At 38.6% G+C, this 20,848-nt stretch overlaps 1 protein-coding gene across 1 annotated transcript in view; it reads left to right on the top strand.

The window, feature by feature from the left end:
- The window catches only part of LOC144534621 (protein Dok-7-like), a 38,815-nt gene extending 18,205 nt beyond the window's left edge, over positions 1–20,610 (top strand). The window contains exons 6-13 of the mRNA XM_078276631.1: positions 1,065–1,169; positions 1,580–2,385; positions 5,288–5,336; positions 5,513–6,151; positions 7,716–7,804; positions 9,387–9,456; positions 16,833–17,012; positions 19,140–20,610. Of these exons, the coding sequence (XP_078132757.1) occupies positions 1,065–1,169; positions 1,580–2,385; positions 5,288–5,336; positions 5,513–6,151; positions 7,716–7,804; positions 9,387–9,456; positions 16,833–17,012; positions 19,140–19,276 (2,075 nt within the window). The 3' untranslated portion in view covers positions 19,277–20,610. The remainder of the gene's footprint in view (positions 1–1,064; positions 1,170–1,579; positions 2,386–5,287; positions 5,337–5,512; positions 6,152–7,715; positions 7,805–9,386; positions 9,457–16,832; positions 17,013–19,139) is intronic.
- Positions 20,611–20,848: the final 238 nt, after the last annotated feature.

Here is a 20,848-nt window from a genome sequence, read left to right as displayed (position 1 = left end):
CCAGGACTTCTTGTTGTTCTTTACGCTGAAGATAGTTCCTAATGACCATGGCTGTATGTTTGGGGTCGTTGTCCTGCTGCAGAATAAATTTGGGGCCCAATCATACGCCTCCCTGATGGTATTGCATGATGGATAAGTATCTGCCTGTATTTCTCAGCATTGAGGACACCATTAATCCTGACCAAATCTCCAACTCCATTTGCAGAAATGAAGCCCCAAACTTGCAAGGAACCTCCACCATGCTTCACTGTTGCCTACAGACACTCATTATTGTACTGCTCTACAGCCCTTCGGCGAACAACCTGCCCTATGCTACAGCCAAATATTTAAAATTTTGACTCATCAGTCCAGAGCACTTGCTGCCATTTTTCTGCACCCCAGTTCCTATGTTTTTGTGCATAGTTGAGTTGCTTGGCCTTGTTTCAGTGTCTGAGGTTTTTGGCTGCAACTCTTCCATGAAGACCACTTCTGGCTCGACTTCTCCGGACAGTAGATGGGTGTACCTGGGTCCCACTGGTTTCTGCCAGTTCTGAGCTGATGGCACTGCTGGACATCCTCTGATTTCGAAGGGAAATAAGCTTGATGTGTTTTTCATCTGCTGCACTAAGTTTCCTTGGCCGACCACTGCGTCTACGATCCTCAATGTTCCCTGACTTTTTGCAAGTGTACCTATACAAATTGATGCTGGTTTGAAGGGTAGTAACACCAAATATTGATGTGATTTAGATGTTTTTTTTGGTCGCTCACTTTGCATTTTGTAAATTGATAAAAATAAACTTGAAAGTATTCTTAGTTTACAGCATTTTTTCCACACCTGCCTAAGACTTTTGCACAGTACTGTGTGTGTGTGTGTGTGTATGTATGTATGTATATATATATATATATATAATGTATATGTGTATGTATGTATGTATGTGTGTGTGTGTATATATATATATATATATATATATATATATATATATATATATATATATATATATATATATATATATATATATATATATATATATATATATATATATATAAATAAATAAAAATTGATCCTTTTGTGGGTTATTCTTCAGATGCAGATCCCAGTACCAGTCAGACGAATTCGGAGGAGAGGTTGAATCACGAGGCCCAGGAGCTGGAGAAACGATTGAGCATGCTCTCTCACAGGAGCAGCACAGGTATAGCATGTTACTGTAATGCTGTGCTCAGATTTAAAGTAGAAAAAAAGGTGAAACTACAGCTTACAGTTTGCCAATTTTACAAATCTTCCTCCTCTGAATGTGTATCTTTCATTATATAACTAGAGCAAAGCACCCATAATTATTCTTTTACTGCAGTGATGATCCCTCTTCACCACCTAAGGGTATAAATGATACATTGGCTTTTAATAATGCTGCACTTAGATTTAAATCAAGATTGCAGGTTGACATTTCTCTCACAGGTGATTTATTGTTTCTATTATGTGGTGTGGTGGAAGAAAAACAGGCATAATGATATTATGATGCTTGAATGTTGTGTTCTTTAATGTTTTCTTCAAAGCTGTTGATTAAATTCATTAAAGTCTCATTAATGTTGTCTTTGTTGGCAGTCTCGTCCTCATACAGCCAGTCTGCTGGGGGAGACGACCACAGCATATCCGGTTCCTCCGACACATCAGACACCAGCCAGTCAGACTGCAGTATTGGCAGCCGCGTGGCCATTTGGACTGAGCCGTCCTCCAACCCATCTGAAAACATCAGCCATGTGGGAGCTAAAGCGGCATTTCAGAGCTTTGAGAAGCTTTCTGTCAACCAGGGAGGTGGAAACCGGCCTGCTGTCAAGCCCCCTCGACAGCTTCAAGAGATCGGCCGTCAGAGCTCGTCTGACAGCGGCATCGCCACTGGCAGCCATTCCTCTTACACTGGGAGTTTCTCCTCCTACACAGGCAGCCTGGATATCACCCATGGGGAGGACTTTGGGTCTGTTTTCAGCTTGCCTCCTCACTTGGCTCAAGACCTGAGCCCTTGTATTTGCGCCACTGTCCCTGGACATGAATACCAAGTACCGACATCACTTAGGTATCTCTACGACAGCCCCAGGAGTCTGTTACAGGAGGGAAGTGAGGATGTCAAAGACAATGAACCCTCCACCCCAACTAAGGACACACCTGCCTCTTCAGGCTTCACAACAGACTCAGCGAAGGGGGAGAAAATCAGCGCCATGACCTCTGATGCTCACTCAGAAACTACTGAAAGACAGTCAGTGAGTGAACACTTACAAGGCCCCTCAGAGAAGAGTAAGAAAACCAAGGTGCCGCCCTCTAGTGAACACCCAGACTCCTGTCACATCTGCAGCTCTCTTACATCTGTCTCCAAAACCATTGTGACAATCTGCTCAGTTTGTGGTGGATTTAAGGTAAGTAGAAAAATATCTTTGTCAGAAACCGACTGAACTGGGTTAAGCTCAGATATACTGTAAGTGTAGTTCTATTCTTGTTGGCCATCTGTTTGCCATCTGCCTCAAAACTTCAACCTAAACTTCAACCTAAAAAAAGGCATCCTCCGTGTATGCAGATGAAGTGTCTCCTGAGCGTTCTCTGTTGTATAACGCCCTGTCATACAGTAGCAGCTTGTGTGAGCAGGCCTCATCATCACGGTATCATCTGTTCTGTAGCTTGCTGTCAATTTGACCTTTGCTGTACCGTGCAGGGTGGCGCTCTGCGTAAGACAACCAACAGTCCTTCTGTCTAAGAAGTTAGCATTACAGCAGCCAATTGAGGATGACACTGTCATTGTATCCAGCAGGTTTACCTTGTGGGTGACTTGCAGTTCTTCTCTTTTCACTCCTTTACCTCCTATTTATTGCTAAATTGAATGCGGTTGAAAATTAAGGGAGTGTTTTCTTTTTCTTATGAGAAGTACATGTAAACTCCAAACTGAATGTCATCCGAATTTATTCACGGCTTTTGAAGATTCAATAATTTATTGCCATATTAACTGCAGTTGATTTGGAATTTGTTTCGGTGCTCTCAACAAGGACAAAACATATGATAACATAGTACACAGAAAAACGTACTGCCACAATTACAATAGACAATACAATAGTGCAACTAAAGGGCTCATGTCCTTATAGTGACAAGAAGAAAAATAAGCTTCTAGTAAAAACTTCTCAATATGAGATAGAATATGCATAGAGCTTTTTTTCCTTGGCTTGGCAATCATGGAGTAGGTAGTGATTTTTTTCTTCAGTTAGATTCATCTTTGTTTAATGATTACAATTATACCAATCACAATTTACCAAAAGCCCAAGTTTACATATTCAAATCGATTGTGTTGTCCAGCCAACAATCCAAAACCCAAAGATATCTAGTTAAATATTATAATTAAATCATAGTTTTAATAGCACATATTTACATTTGTGTTGCTGAAACCAGAGAATGTTTGGTGTTTTGCTTAAAAAAATGACTTAATCCACGAGCAAAACCGCTTACATTTTTTTACAGTTAACTATTCCATGAACTGACTAATTGTTTCAGATTTACTTAGTTTCATCCGTTGTTGAGTTATAAGTTGCTGTAAGTGAAGAAATACATGGTGTAATCAGTTTTTGCCCTTTTGATTTGGATATGGATCCTGCTTGGCTGTGATAGTCTTATATCATATACGCCAGTTTTATTCTCATGATTTCTTCTTCATGTCTGTGATGATTCTCAGTAGAAACCTGCAGTATATTATCAAATATGTTATTGCACTCTTTAAGGCTGAGCTCGAGCTATAATTTAAATTTCTTGGGAAATCCCTATCATTTGAACATCCAGATGCAAACTCAGTAAAAAGCCTGGTCTCTCCATGTCAGGTGTGTGTTTATTGAATACTCTTAACATATAGCTCCACCTGCTGGTGGTGCATTTAGGTAGAACGCACATTGCATTTGATTACCTGAACAAAATGTTCCCCTTCTCTTTGTTTCCCTTTAGTCAGTCCTCAGTAAACTAAACAAGAGAGTTATTGGCCACAAGCTGATGGATATTGTGTGTGTGTGTGTGTGTGTGTGTGTGTATGTGTGTGTGTGCGCGCGTGTGTGCTTGTTTTACTATATTTGTGGGGTCCAAAAACCAGGGAATACAGTATACTTGTGGGGTCTGCACAGCCTTGTGGGGCCCAAAATGCTGGACCCCACAAGGTCTGTTTGAGGGTTAAGACTTGGTTGTAGGATTAGGGTTAGAATTAGGGTAAGGGTTAAGGTTAGGCATTTAGTTGTGATGGTTAAGGTTAGGGTAAGGGGCTAGGGAATGCATTATGACAATGACGGGTCCCCACAAAGATAGTGGAACAAACGTGTGTGTTTTACAGTTAAAGGGCCAGTTCAAAAGACGTCAAACCGTAACTAAATAGGTGCCTCTTCACATTTTGGAGTATTTCAATGCATTAAGATAATTTTTATCAGAATGAATTGTGCTATAATTGCAGTCACACTGTTGTGAACAGATTTCAAAAGGTTCAGTCTGGCTGGTTTGACAAGTGAGAGGAGTATGGCATAAATCTACAAGAAAAGTCAAGTGTGATGGATGCAATGGACATTGCATCCAGAGCGTTGACAGCCATGATCCCTCACAACTTTGAAATATACATTTATTGAAGTTATAAAACCTAAACAGTCGACTGTGGTGAGCTTTAAAAGGATAAGTCTGGTGATATTTTATATTTTTGTTGTTGTCAACAAATCTTATGAAAAGACAATGAATTGAATACTAACAAGTTTTGCATGTGTAGCCAAAGCCTGATATTTCTTGTTCCTCTGTGCCTTAGAGCGCCATTGTTGTAACTGTATTTTATTTTTGGTCAATTCCACACATTATACTGTCCTGCTGCTGTAAAAATACTCACTCGGGTAAAAAACCTGCAGCTGAAAGTAGTCCCCAACAAATGCACTTTTTCCTCCTGTTTGTGTAAAATTTGCTCAACACCCCAGCTTTTCAAGGAAATTATGTAGTCTTTTAAAAAAAAAAAAAAAGTATATATTTGTGACCCATTTTCCAGATTTACATCTTCAGTGGAAACCCTTCGGCTTCTGGCTGAAAAACAAAGTCAGGAAATATTAAGAGATGGATTAACGCATTTTTGGTTTTCATCTTTTATGGGATTGTTGGCAATTTAAAAAAATAAAAAAATAAAAAAATACAAATCATTGCCAGCCTTTTCCTTTGAAATGCCTCATATTTTGAAACCAGGCTAAGAATGTGTTGTTGCTTATTCATCTAATTAAGCCAGTTTGCATTAAGAAAATAATTTGTGTAATCTTCTATTTCATCTCACAGGGGACACAGTACATCCCTGCAAGTGGTGCAGTGATCCCTGCCATACCAGGTAAGTGTAATCAGTTGAAATAGTGTATGCACACTGCATGCATTGATTCTTGCATGCATGAACAGTTGATGCATGTTTAAGAGAAAAACATTCGTAATTTGCTGTAGCAGCCACAGCATGCTGATTTGACTTGGGACAAAAATCAAAGTGTGTTGAAGGTTTCTTTTTGCCTCCAGAACAATCTATTTTCAATCCATCAGATCAAAGTGTTGACAAGTCACCATGCAGACTCTGCATTGCCAGTGAATACAATATTGCAGTAAAAAACATTCTGGCGAAACCCTGTGCCTCTCCTGGCTCTGGGAGCATTGACAGCTCAGAGAAGCCGACAGTGAGGACAAGTGGGAATTCACTGCTGCCAAAAAAAGGAAGAGAGAAATTATCCAGTCTCTTAACTGATCTGTTAGGCTTTCCAAGCGCAGATAGGCAGCCAGAGGCCAAGACTAAGAGACTGAACGTGTATGAGTCAATGAGCCCTAGATTTGGAAATGAGCTCAAATCTCCAGCAACAGGCACCTGTGTACCAATACAGGATTTACAGCAAGACAGAAGATCTGCCATTTATGAAAACTGTTTAAAGTGTCAAGGGGAGCACTGCCACCCTCCTCCACGGGTGGTACCCGCTGAAATGTCCCGCAACAGGAACATTTCCACTTTACACACCTTTCCAACTGGGCTGAACCTGAAGAACAGCCAAGAACAGGAAGTAGATGCTAATCAGGAACTGCTCTATCAAGCTCCCAGTGATGGATCACAGAGCGTGGACGGCCAGTGTCATTATGAGGAGATGGATGGTTGGACAGGGACCGGTGAAGGTAAGAGGCCTCTTCTCCAGTTTCCTCTTCAACTCACAACAAAGCTTCTACGATTCCTTTGGTGTCCTTTTCCTCTTCAGTCCTTGGACATGGATCTTTCTCTTTGTTTCCGTCCTGTTGTTCTTGTTCTGAATAAAAAAGCACACTTTCTTCCTGCCTTCTTCTATTTAATCAACTGCTTGTTTTCTCTGTGTACTCTGTGGTGTTTCCTTGTGTTGTGTTGCTTTTGTACAACAGAGTTTTATGAGGGCTGTTAAACATAGAGGGGATTGAAGTTGTGTACCACTTTATTTCCCTGTGTTTATAAGTTGTAAGTAATACTTTATTCATGGTTAAGAAATCCTTTACTGATGACTTCTAAAAGAGTTTTAAGCCCGTTTTGGGGTTGCCAGGTTGTGAATAATGTATTTGCCTTAAAATTACTTAACATTTTAAAAGGGCTTACTGACAATAGTTATTGTTAGTTATAGTTAGTAACAATTTATTAAGCATTTATTTGATGACAAACATTATTACAACAGCCAACAGCATTATTACTAAATTTACAGGATTAACACCAGCCATAGGATGTCTTTTCTGCAAACCTGGTACCCTTAAACATAATTTTATTAATGGAATAACTGAACTATGAATCATTAGTAAAGTAGTTATTTAGTAGCCACTAATAAAGTATCTGTTACAACTTGGGGTGCCTTACTTGAAAATGGCACCAAAGACAGCATATTGGTCAAAATTTTTTATTTTTTATTTTTAGGATTACTTTAATTTGTAATTGGGAGAAAATAAACTTGTCAGCACCCTCTAGTGGACAAACTGTGTAATGGTTACATTGTTTATGAAGTGCCTTAAACATACAGTATCTTTTATTAGATAAATAGTATCAGTATTTCTGTTCTGAAATGGCCTGTTTTGTCTTTTTGCCTGATGTACACTCAGTTTATTAGGTACACCTAGCTAAAATGAATGCCGTCTAATTCAACAATCAGCTGATATTCGCTTAATACAGATGTATCTTTGCTGTACTATGCTGTCACATAGTTTTAAAGGAATTGAAATTAAAAATCAACGAGTCGGGCTATATCGTCAACACCAATATATCTGTAATAAGCTAAATTGTCTGATAATATCATCCGTGCTAGTGTATAAGTCTGGCTCTGATAGAAAGCCTTTCTACAATATAAAACTGAAAGAATCAGTGATAACGGTGTTGGGTTGTACATTTGCCGAGGACATAAAACTCTGCTGCATGTTGAACCTCTTTGTGATGTCTGTCCCTTGCACGTTATCAATCCAGCTCTTATTTCCAGCACAAGCAATGCTATTTCCCCCTGTGTAATAGTTAGTAGTATTGTGAGATGATGAATCGGTCCGCTGTTATTTTTTCCCTCCACTGGATCTAGACAAATTCATACATTTATACCCAGAGAGCAGCGTGTCTGATTTGATTCACAAAATGAATTAAAGAAGCACAATGTGGGATTATTATTTACATCATGGCTATTGGCACTAGAAACTGCAGTTTCATTTATTATATTTAAAACACCATATTTTTCTCTCCCACCAGACAAAAGGTCTCTTAGTAAAGAGGAAAGACGCAGAGCTGATCCTGCTTATGAGATCATGGAGAGTCGGGCGCCGGAGAGGAACCCTGAGGTAGGCCAATCCAAAACACTCTAATCCGCTTTATGCTATCATCCGTTTACACATTTTAACTGCGTAACTCATTGTGCTCTGAGTTTAGCTACAACAACATTTTGTCTGATAACCTGGTAATACCTATTGCTTGAGTATTATCTGAAATTGAACAATCAGCATTTTGTAGTTTTTTAACTTGTCTAGTTAGTTATCCGGTAAGCAGTTGTCTAGATTGTCTCAGTGATGTTCTGAAATCATAACATTAACGTACTTAATGGACAGTCTCTTATGCTTTGAGCTTTAATGTGAGTGTGTGTGTGTGTGTGTGTGTGAGATGAGATGCATTGTTCTCAGAGGTGTTTGTTTAGCGAAAAGAAAGAAGGGTCATGCAGCAGTAGATTTGTTGCACAGCTTTGTATTAGACTGCATTAGTTTTATTTAGGTGTATACGTAAACTGGCAACTGAGTATGTGTCACGATTAATTACCTCCATAATGAAAAATGAAACCGTTTTACGTCAGTACAGATTTCCTTTCTTGCTTTGGCAAGTTTTGAACTGGAACATGGGCCTACTGGTTGAATCGGTCCTTGATTGTTGTAGCTCCGTTTTTAAATGGATAATTTGATATTTTTTGAAATGTAATTATTCACTTTCTTTCCAAGAGTTAGATGAGAAGTTGATACCACTCTCATGCACGTAACTTCTTTTAAAACCATAAAATTATTGTTTTTCAATTACTGTTTGTTTATGGGTTAAACAAACAAGAGTTAACGTGTTAATTATTAACTTTAGAGGGGAGGATTTTTTAAACATGGTCGCCATGTTAGCAGGCTCCGCCTGCTTCCAGTCTTTATGTTAAGCTAAGCTAATGGCCTTCTGGATCCAGCTCCACACTAAACACACAAACATCTGAGTGGCATCAATCTCCTCATCTACCTTATGGAAAGAAAGTGAATAAGTATTGAACAACATTATGTGGAATACAGATAATTTATTTATACAAAATTGCCAATTATCAGTTTATTGTTCAGCCTTGCATCACAGGACGGGATGCTGTAGAACATTTATTTAATCTCTCTCCTGTCCTAATATGGAACATGACTATGTAAAAAAAAAAAAAAAAAAACACTGCTGGAAGATGCACCAATAAACAGTAATCAGCGGATTCCCATTACAGATATGCCCTTTTATGTACTAGTGTCATTCATTCTCAGCAGGATGATGGTCCCGTCAAGGAAACCCTCTTAGTGTGCACAGTGGCCTCTCAATGAGACTGAAAGCAAAATGGCTGCACTCCACCTCCAATTTTACTCCACAATAGCTGTGCTTACAGTGGCTGTCTGGAATCAGAGATTACATGGCTGAAATTCAATAGGCATGGATCCATAATGATGAGGCATTGCAGACAGTGTTTCGACATGTAAGATGTAGCCCTGAGCTCTAAGTAAATCCTTAATATCGGCCTCTGTCTCTACATACTCCTGCTGTGTCCACAGAGCCGTTGAGGAGGAAGACATAGTCACACTTCTTATGTAATAAACGTATAGTCGCGTGCTGCATATTCTAATCAACGGTGCTTACTGTCTGTGTGTCTCGCAGGCAGAAGAAAAAAGCAAGTACGCACTGATGGGCAGTTGTGGTCAGCAGAGGTTCCTTCAAGAGACTGAAGGTGAGTAACCATAACATCAAGTGATAAGCATAACCAGGTTGTTTTTCTCATCCAAGCCAGTTAAACAAATGCAGGCTGTTGGTTCTGTAGCTGCACAAATAAATGGAACATTTTCAGGTTTCTTACAATAACCAGGACCCACTTCTGAAAATTTATTTTATTATTATTATTCATTTATTTATTTATTTATTTATTTATTTATTTACAGACTCAAGGTCCAGATATAAAAGTACACATAACATATTACAGGAAGGGTACACACAAACATAAAAACATACTGTCTACCACATATTAAATACATACATACATACACACAGACACAAAGATGGTTATGCACAATACTTAAAACATATGCAGATGCATGTTCCAGTGTTTCCAGAGTTTGGAAGTATATCTGGTATCACTAAGTGCAGGGTTAGTTAAGGCAGTTAGAATTGTATTCTTTGACTCTGTTAATCGGCACCTGAATTTGTACATAAGATCCCTCAGCACAGCATGGAAGATGGGAACATTACTTGTCACAAACAAATGACTAGCACTGGTCCATCTTGGACACTTCAACAAAATTCTAAGTGCATCATTGTGTGCCACCTTTATCTTAGCTTTACTATAGCTGCACCAGAGGTGAGCTGTATAAAGTGGTGTACAGTATGCTCTGAAAAGAGACATTTTATCTTCTTCAGTACACCTATGAAATTTGCGTGCCAACATATTTGCTTGTCCATATAATTTACAGCACTGGCGCTGTATGTCATCGTCACAAAAATCATCCCTGATAATGTGGCCCAGGTATTTTGTTTTAGTAACTAAGTTTAGCTCTTGCCCTGCCAAATAAAAAGACGGAAAGCATAGCTTCCTGTCCTCCTTAGTTCTGACAATCATTACAACACTCTATTTTGCATTGAATTTGATTGATTTGTCATACTGAAGTCCATAGTTTGAATAGACTCTAAGCAGTTGTTGTAGGCCAGCACTATAAGGAGACATAACAATTAAATCATCTGCATACATCAGATGATTAATACGCCTATCTCCCACCATACAACCAGTCTTACACACTTCTAATGTCCTAGAAAGATCATCCATATACAAATTAAAAAGAACAGGTGACAATATTCCACCTTGTCTAACCCCATTGGTAACTGGGAAAGGATCCGATGATTTCTTGCCCCATCTAGCTCGCATTGTTGGATGGGAGTACCAATAATGCAAGATACGTATTAGGTATGGGGGGACCCCTCGCTCTTGTAATTTTATAAACAGTTTACCGTGATTAACACGGTCAAAAGCTTTGGATGCATCAAGGAAACATAAAAACATTGTTGAGCCAAGTTCTTTTTTATATATATACACACACAAATCTGTGCCATGTTTCTTTTTATAACCAATTGTTATATATTCTTGTAGTCTATCAAATAGAATTTGTTCTAACACTTTAGAGAGTATACTCGCTAGAGCGATTGGCCTGTACTTTTCTATGCTTGATACTTTACAGGTTTTGTCCTTAATAACTGGCACTAATAGTACAGGTAATATGCCATGCGCTAATAATCCAGAAAAACGTATAGCAAGTAACACTGAGATTCTATGGCTTGCATACTTCAGGTGTTCAGCTGTTATTTGGTCAAGACCACACGCTTTGTGTGTTGCTTGGTGTGCATGAAAAAATAAATTAAATGAGTGTCATTGAGTATCTGAAATAGCAGACTGACACGAGGCATTGCATCCACAGGAGCGATGTTAGGAACAGACACGTACTCCACATGTTTGCTTGAATTTATTCAGGGTAATGGACAGTGACATTGGCAGGAAGTTGTTTTCATAAAGACATACATAGCATGTTGTGCTGCATATAGACTCATAATATCTGGAGCTCTTCGTACGTTCAAACTTAGCCTTGTATAAGAGAAGGGGAGAATTACACATCACTAAATTAAAAGCAGATTGCCCCATACAAACAAGTTGTTTCTAAATATGTACACCTAGTTACTGCCAGGTGTAACTGCTGCGGAGCTAACTGAACCAACTTGCTAATATATAACCCGTTAAGATTGAAGAGTGAAATGTATTATGGTTGACAGATCTGACCAGACGCTTGATCAAAATGCTGTTTTATAATTATGTAAAATGAAACCATACACCCTAACCTATAAAACGTTAAGTGTAATTAGATTTTTCCTACTCATTCTAAACTGCATGAATACTACGAACATAACCAATCTGTACTTTGGTAAATTGACTAATTCTCTTGCTGTTTCACTGCCTGCCCAGCTGTACAGACTGGGGAAAATAGTGGAATTAGTTTAAATTGTGTTAATGTATGTAATGCGAACCTGTAAAGCACATACAGGAATGAGTCACATACATTATTCGTGTTGCCATTAATGTAATTTAGAATAAAGGACAGCATTTTATGTAATGCCATAAACATGAGTTATATAAAACGCACAGATGTCTAAACAAACAGAGTGAAGTGGCGTGTGACAGGATACCTGCCCTGATGGTGAGGTGAAGGGGACAGTTTGACAGAGACGTTTGGCCACTTCAGCATTCCACACGCAGAAACATGCCTTCATTCTAATGCACACCTGCTCTAGGAAGTCCCAGCAGCTGTCACACTGTGGCACCACACCCATCAGTCATGTACCAACACACATGCGGCTGGGCTCCTCATGTCGTCTTCCCCATCATCCTGCCTCAGCAGGCAGTTAATGGACGGTGAGGTGCAGGAGGCGGCCAAATCCAGGGGCTCAGGTTTACGTGAGGATGCAGGCTCAATGGCAGCTGAAATGAGTAAAAGATTTTCGTGGGATGTTATAGTGGTTTGGTAACACTTTCATGAAACAGTGCAGTTAGCAGCAACGATGTATTTTGGTTCCATATTGAGACATCGCTTCAGGTAATTCTAGTGTGCAGGCATGATGGTTTTTAGTGGGATATTTTCCTGTGGCACTACTATAACTACTATGCTTGATGCTACTAAAACAGCAATTTTGCAGATTCATTGCATGTCAAGATTGTATTGGACCCATTTTGGATTTGTACAAGATCAGTTTTGAGGTATGCCAGATTTTTCAGTAAATCCCTGCTGAAGGTTATTAGACAGAGATGTTGGTCCAACTGTATGGTCATTTTGTCCATCCCATTTATATTAATGTGGATAGGCTAAATAACAGTGGTATCTTTGGCTTGGTTATGCGATTTGATGACCACAATTTCTGGTGGGATGCCGGTGAGGGAGCATGGCTTTTGTCTCTACACCAGTGTCTCCTGCTGACTGGTAAAGTCCTCTTAAAAACTGGGGAGAAAGAGGGGGAAAAAAATTGTACGTGAGAAATTTGTCTCTTAAGTCACAACTCCTTTGGGTTCAGTCAGACATGCTTTCACCTCCACCTTAATGTCTGCCTGCTGGAATAACGTGAAAAGCAGCTAGAACTGGTCCGCGTTTCCCCTCAAAAGCAGTTGACTTTGTGCATTCCGGTCACTAATCTCAGCCAGGTATTGTCTCCAACATCTCCCCTAGAGGTTTCGCAGAGTGTTATGGAAAAGTCCCTCAGCCTTAGAACTGTGGGCAAACCCGCTGTTGTAATGGCAGCCATTATAAACCACCACATTTCTGCAAGGGCTGCTTGGTGTCTGATCAATTAGGGATCAGGCCGCTTAGACGTTGCCAAAGGCTGCACCCACCAAGACTCTGCTGGCGTCTAATGGCTTCTCGCTGATTGTACGAGTGTCCCCTGGGGTTGATTTTTCCGAGCTGCTGGTAATTGCCGCTGCCTGCTGCCATTTGGGAACAGTCAATAGCAGGGGAACTCTTACTTGTGCCCAAATGTCACGCATTACCCAGCCTCTTAACAAAATGTACAGCGCTGTATCTACATGATAGTGTAATAACAACACACTACTATATACATATGAATACTAATAATACTGATACATATGAAGCCATTACACAAAAAAAATTGTTGATGCAGCATTTTATAGTTTTACAATATGATTCTGACACAAGACAGTGAGTTATTTACGGTTAGTTGTATAGTCTTCTAGAGATAGCCTCGTTAGTGTTTTGAGCAGTAAATGCCCTCAGCTGAACTGCTTCCTGGTGTTGTACACAGACTGCTGCTGGGATTATTTTACACACAAATCAAGTTAAACGATCAGTTTTCTGTGATCTAGATATTCTCTTTAATCTTCAAACATATGCAGTCTTGCAGTAACTGACAAAGTAAACAGATTTTTCAGCAGTGTTTATGTTGCTACAGTATACATGGTGTTTGTTTTGGTAGGAAGTGGTAGGGCTCAAGAGGAGTATATCAGTTAATGAATGTTCATTTGGCACTGATGATAGGCACTGTATGGGGTAGTGTAGCCTCACACCCATGAATAAGTGAGTTAGTGTGAAATTGTTAATAAGCTAAATTTATTAATTTGTAGTCAAGAGATTTTAAAGTTAAAAACAAAGAAAATTGGATTGATTATCAACCGGTATTTTTTTCTTTCTCCATAAACACACAATCTTGACTGGTTGGGCTCTAGTTGTTCATCCATTAATAGGACAAGTAGTAGCTTGTTGATTTGTAACAGTAGTGGCAAACAGCGATAAAATGATCAAGGAGTTAGAAAATAAATCTGCAACTATGTTCAAATGTGTAAAATGAAGCCTTTTTAGGACATCTTTGTTAACTGCTTGAAGATCTCAGAGCTGTAATATGATGATGATGATTTTGAATGCATGATTCTCAAGAACAGTCTGAATGTAGGTGAACTCATTTTAGCAGTGTGTCCATTTGGTTTTCCTTTATCTCAGTGCAGGACAAATTGAGTATATCTTGCTTTCCATTACTAGTCTCTTTTCATTGTGAGAACAGAAGAATTCAGGTTATGCATAAAATATCTGTGAGTGTACTCTCTTCCTGTTTTTGAAGGTTGTAGCTATCTTTGCTGGTCTCACAGAACTTAAAATAGGACATTTTATGCGGTTGTTCTGAAACTATCAGTAAGACACTGAGCTAAACGGCATCGACTCTGCACCTCTTTATCATGAGTGGCTTTTAGGTTTGTGACAGGTAAAGCAGACAGGGCTTCCTGTTTTCACTGGAAACCATCTATCAAGCACAATAGATGCACTTTAGGCAACACTGTGGCAATAATTTGTGTTTTGACAGGAGAAGCTTTTTGGTTGAAATGGGTTGAGGTGACATTTATGGTTAGCGTTACTTGAGACCCATTTTCTGCTGACTGCATGATTTAATCAGTTGCATAGATTCTTGAAGCATGAGCTGTTTTTACTCTTAAAGCAACACTAAATAACTTTTCCCACTCTGGTCCCCCTACAGGTTGGAAGCGGAATTGTCCATTACATCACATTATACAAGTTTGCCAGATCAGGTAGCGGATCTGTAGTTCGAATGAACTGGACAATGTAATGTAATGGACAATTCCGCTTCCAACCTGTAGGGGGACCGAAGCAGGAAAAGTTCTCTGTTGCTTTAATACAATACTGCTTGTGTTCAGCTCAAAGTTCGGCTGTAGTTAGGTTGCCATTAAACAGCTTTTTTGGTTGTTGGTACATTTGTCTTATTGTCCAATTGCACAAATACTTTTTAAAAGTGTTTCACCAATTTTAAATGGAGAAATCGGCCAATGATTTGTACCTCTGTTGGTGTTGTGAATATTGGAAAGCAAACGGTTTCTGGATTTTGTGTTATTGGCAAAGTTGTTCTTTTGTAAATATTTTGAAAATAGTTTTTTTTTTTTTTATGTGAATGAAATTAGGCTGCTAACTTAGTTTTGTGGGTGCTCCTATTTGGGTTTTACTTAAAAAATAAAACTTGGTTAAGCAATAATTTGATAAAGAAAAACATGAAATTTGGGTCGGTAAATGCACCAGAATTTTTTTCACACGTTCAATGAATTGGATATTGAGCGCTGATAGTAGAATTAAAATGGTAGGTTACAGTTTTACTGACTCAGTCATTACTTAAAATGACCATAATGTATCCTATAATGTATCCCAGGGGCCTATCAACTAATTATGTAGAATTAGCCTCCAGGGGTAAGAGCAATAGAGTCGAGTACACTGTGTGCCAGCGTAGCTGCTGATCCCAGATCTACTGCTTACTGTTGAGAAGACTATAGTGACGTTAATGCACGTCTGTCATTTAAATGACTCTAACATTAGGCTGTTGATAAGGACCGTTTCCTCAAGAGTTACTAACCCTGGAGGGGGAAAATCTTCTGGCTTTTGATGAAGGTTATAATGACTGTTAAAATAACACCAGCCATATCATTGATGATTTCATTATTATCTTTTAATTGAGGTCATAATGACAAAAAAACAAATCCCCTCCTTTCAAATAAGTGTCGGAGTAAGGCTGGTGTTATTTTATCTTTTTAACAACAAATGTATCCTACTTTGTATTGTCTATGTAGCCACAGCCTGGTAGAAGCTATTCCTTTGCCTTTGTTGTCTAAAAACTTAGAAACATGAAATGGCCACACTGACACAATAGTGATATATTGTTTGTTACAATGAACACAGCCAATCCCTGAGCAAAAGACTGTAAAATAACTGGCTATATAAATAGTCATCCAAATGCAACTGCATGCCTCTTTTCTGCATCTAAAATGTTTTTCGGATGACAAAGGAGTTTTTTGGCAGTATAATCAGTCTTTGGCTATAAAGTATGTACAGTGGCACTCATAAGTTTATGAACCCATGCTAAAGTTGACTAAAAAGAGGAATACAAAAAATCATCTTTTGGAAATTGATCTTAATGCCTCAATTTAAAAAATGAGTAAAAATCCAACCTTTAAGGACACCAATTTTCTTTGTGAATGAATAATGTATTGTAAATAAATAAATGTTCTTCCTTAAAATACAGGGAGCATAAGTAAGTACACCCCTATGTTAAATTCCCATAGAGGCAGGCAGATTTTTATTTTTAAAGGCCTGTTATTTCATGGATCCAGGATGCTATGCATCCTGATAACGTTCCCTTGGCCTTTGGAGTTAAAATAGCCCCACATCATCACATCCCCTTCACCATACCTACAGATTGGCATGGGGTGCTTTCCATAAGATCATCTCTCAATGCAAATCAAACCAGCTATTAGGCTAACTGAAATAAAACCATGCCAATCTCTAGGTATGGTGAAGGGGATGATCAATTTCCAAAAGATGATTTTTTTTTATTCCTCTTTTTAGTCAACTTTAGCATGGGTTCATAAACTTATGAGTGCCACTGTATATAGAAGATGAACTACTTCTCTTCTGGGATTCTGTTGATAAGTGTTCACACCTTTTAAAAGAAGCAAATGACACAAACAAACAAAACTGGTCGAGCTTAATTAACACGTTGCTCTTGTATTGACAGGGGCAGTGTTCGTTTTCCCTCCAGAGGCTCCGCTTCCTGAAAGGCCTCGCAGTGAAGGTGTGACGTATGTAAATATTCCTGTTAGTCCCACATCCAAGAAGCAGCTGAACTACATGGAGCTGGAGTTGCAGGAGCCAGGTCAGGGCCCCCGAGGGACTGTCGCACACCCCCCTCCTCAGAGTAAGGCATGCATAACGTTTAACAAGTAAAAGTTCTGATTTACAAACAGCTTCTCTCTAAAGCAATACTGGTTTTTTACCTCATTCAGACATATTGAATATTCAGGGTGGCAAACTCCACCTGTAGAGAAAAATCCACTGTTACTGTCGTGCAACAAGACACATCAGATAATCTTTGTCACTTTAAAGATTCACTACTGAAACTCAGGTAGTGTAGGCACAAGTACAGCACTAGAGGGTGGTTGTTATATTACAGTAGTGTCAATGACATTGCATTTATCCTGTTTTAACTGATAATATTCTGCCATATTTTATATACTTGAGCAGATGCACAAAAGTCCTTTGCTATTATTAGAAACCATTAATAAATCCTGCTATTAATGCACTGTCCGACTGTATAAATCGGTGCATTCATGTACTAAAGCACTGCCCAAATAGACATGCTGTAAATGCCAATTATCATCATCATAAGTTTGAAAATCATGAATGTGTTTTTAGATCCAGTCAATTTTCTCAAATCAAATCAGAAAATCATGAAAGATTCATTTCTGATGAGGATGTTTATTGGATTAGATGTAAGCTGTTTTTTTAATGCAAAGGTTTGAATTCAAAAGAAAACCCAGTCTTGCCCTTATGTTCTCATCTTTGTTCACACCGTGTACAAGGTTTTCTCATTTGTGCTCATGTTTCTGATCTATGCATCTGTGTGGAAAAGCTGTAGTTAAACAAAATGTTCAAATCCTGCAGACAGATGTGAAAGAGCCAACTTAAAACTAATCAGGATATCAATGTGAGGATGAAAAATGATTGTAGAAAAATGATGAGTTAATGACTGAGCGTATTTCATGTCTCACTGAAAGACAGCTGAGTCCTTGTCATCGGAGACGCCCTAGTGAGCTGTAATTGACATGGCTCTGACATGAAAGAGGTTAACATATGATAGCAGCAATACAGTTAATATTCCGGCACGCGGCCTCATTAATCTGTCACTTATCTCGCCACTGAAAGAGGTCAAAGGGCATTCAGATCACAGCTGTGAATTCACTGGCTCAAATGGGATACTCCTCCAGGGACTATTGAAGTGTTGTTAGGAGCTGGTTGTGATTTCCTCAATTTTATGAGACTGTATCCTGAATCCAAAACCCCAAAACATTCAGTTTACTATTATAGAAGACTGCTAAAGCAAATATTCATTCATAACTGAGATGCTAGAACCTGTGATTTTTATTTTGTATTACTAAAAACAAGTAACTGATTATCCACATGAAGAATAAAAGATTAATTCAACATTTTGGAAAAATGCTTATTTGCTTATGTGAAAATGAATACTGTTCTCATGTCTGTATGCTAAATATGACGCTTCAGCCAATTCGCTTAGCATAAAGACACGGGGAAACTGCTAAAGTGCCCGCCCTTTCCACACCGTTTCCTGTGACTGCTTCTCAGATGGTTCTGTGTAACAAAACCATCTGGTGCGTCAGGTTACTACAATGCAGCAGACTTTTTTTTATGTCCCTTTGTTACATACAGGAGGTTGTTAGGCTTGAGTTTGTGGTAGAGAGGCAGTGATTAATTAATATGTAGTTTTATAATATTGCTCTATCAGGGCTCGACATTGTCCGGGTCAATTGGATTTTTTTGCAGAGCAAGTGGAAGAGAAATTGACTTGCCCCACTGGACAAGTTAAAACTCAAACTAAATAAAATGCCATGTTACTTCACGTTATGTGCCACTCATTACCGGGACACGTTTGTTTCTACCGAATTTTATTAATGTTGATAGTGTTTGGATGCCTTCAACGGTTTGTTCGAATTCTGCATTAGCAAAACACAAAAAAACTAATAATTATAAAATGATAAATCTTTACCCGGACAAGTGAAACGTAAATGTACTTGTCCAAAGGACAAGTGCCTCGAAAAGTTAATGTTGAGCCCTGCTCTATGATGGAGCCAGATTTGCTTTGAAAATATACCTATACTTTTCTGTCAATCCACTAATCGTTTCAGCTCTATTTGCTACCAAAAGCAGCTGGCTTTGTCATAACAAGCCAAGTGTTGAATATCAAAATATTAGTTAGTTATATGACTTACCTCAGGTTTAAAGAAGGTCTGTTTTGGTGTCTTGACAGGAAAGGGCTCCACCAAGTACGCCCAGATCGACATCACCGCCACAGAGACGGCCCACAAAGTCGGCACCCAGCATGCCCTGGGTCGGCAGGAGGGCCTGCACTCTCTGGAGCTGAGAAGAAAGGGGATGCTACACTGATTTCTTCATCACTAAACTGTTTCCTTCTAACTCTGAAGTTAGAAGGAAACGTCTCTCTGAAGGAGTTTTCAGTCACTTCATCCAGTCTACACAAACAAATCCCAGAAAATGTTGTTTACCCCAATGTCCATTTCAGACTTGCTTCTGTAATCACAAAGCCACTTGAAAATGGAGCCTCCTCAGAAAGGTTTTTGCACAGGATCAGGAGCAACATTTCAGACTTGGTCATCTCATTAAATGGCATTATGTCAGTGCCGGAGCCTCAGGCTAACTTGTAGGAAGATGTGCCAGTCCTGAGCTGAGTCACTGGCCCTGATAAACCCCCCCCAGAGCAGAGGCATTTTACAGCCCACTCAGACCATCCCTAATAATAAATGCTGTTTTTGTCCTTGTTTGGGAGAACAAGGCATGAGAGGAAGCAGACATGTTTATTCTCACAAGGAGTTCACACATTTATTTCTCAGCGAAAACCACATCAGTAATTCCACATGTAGTTGCACAAAACTCACTTTTTATCATATTCATAGTTGGGGAACTTCCTATCCAGTCTTACTCAGAATGCTGCGAATTTCAGGCTCAATGTTTAAAATAAATTGTACAAATAAAGAACAGTATAATCAGTGCTTCTGCATAATACTTCCACATTGTGCATGGTGACTTTGTTGCCTGGGTGTAACTAATGGATTGGTGTTTATCATGTGAACAGAATCTCAATGCTGCTATTGTTTTATTGCTTTACGGTTCATATAAAATAGGATTTACTCTGGAAAGTCCTCATAAATAATGCAACAATCACTCTGCAACAACAAATGTATCCCAGAACTGACTCATTGCCATCGTTCAAAATTATGAATTTTAAAAGAAGTTTGAAGTTTTCTTTTTTTTTTTTACTCACTAAAGTGGTTAAAATACTTTTATTATTGTGTGTGTAACATAAGCATTTTTACTAAAACTGCAATTTTGGAAAAAAGTATTTAGTATGCCTTTTGTAGAGCTATTTAAGGAGCCCATTTTAGTCAAAATATTGTTTTAGTCTCATACTTTGAATTATACTTTTGATATCTGTAAATACATTTTTTCCATTTAGGTGATGTGGATTGATATAAAATATACATGTAAAGGCTATGTATGTACAGGAAAGATGTATGGAAAGAATTAACGGACAGTGCCTACTTCCTAAGGCGCTAATTTTTCTTCTTGTGATAATATTTTCTTGTAAATTATTTATGACTACTGCTTTAATGTGCACGTTCAGGTTTTTCTAGAGCTACAGTAGATCATATATAGGACTTTCCCCCCCATGTACAGTTGTAAACCAGTTTGGTATAATATTACATAAAGCAGCCTTACAATTGTTTTGTTTGTTTTCATTTAACACTAAGCATTTTAATGTAGACTGATGTACAGTATGAAGGCAATTAGCACTGATCACATTATCAAAATATATAAAACCTTTTGAACCTTTGACCTATGGAGTATGCCACTCTGCCATTATAGATTTGTAAAAAAAAAAAAGACTAAAGTTATAGTATAGCATGTCATGAGAAAGTGCCATAACAAATGCTATAAAAT

This window comes from Sander vitreus, chromosome 19 (assembly GCF_031162955.1).
Source record: "Sander vitreus isolate 19-12246 chromosome 19, sanVit1, whole genome shotgun sequence".
NCBI classification, from domain to species: domain Eukaryota; kingdom Metazoa; phylum Chordata; class Actinopteri; order Perciformes; family Percidae; genus Sander; species Sander vitreus.
This window is presented reverse-complemented; position numbering and strand designations above follow the sequence as displayed.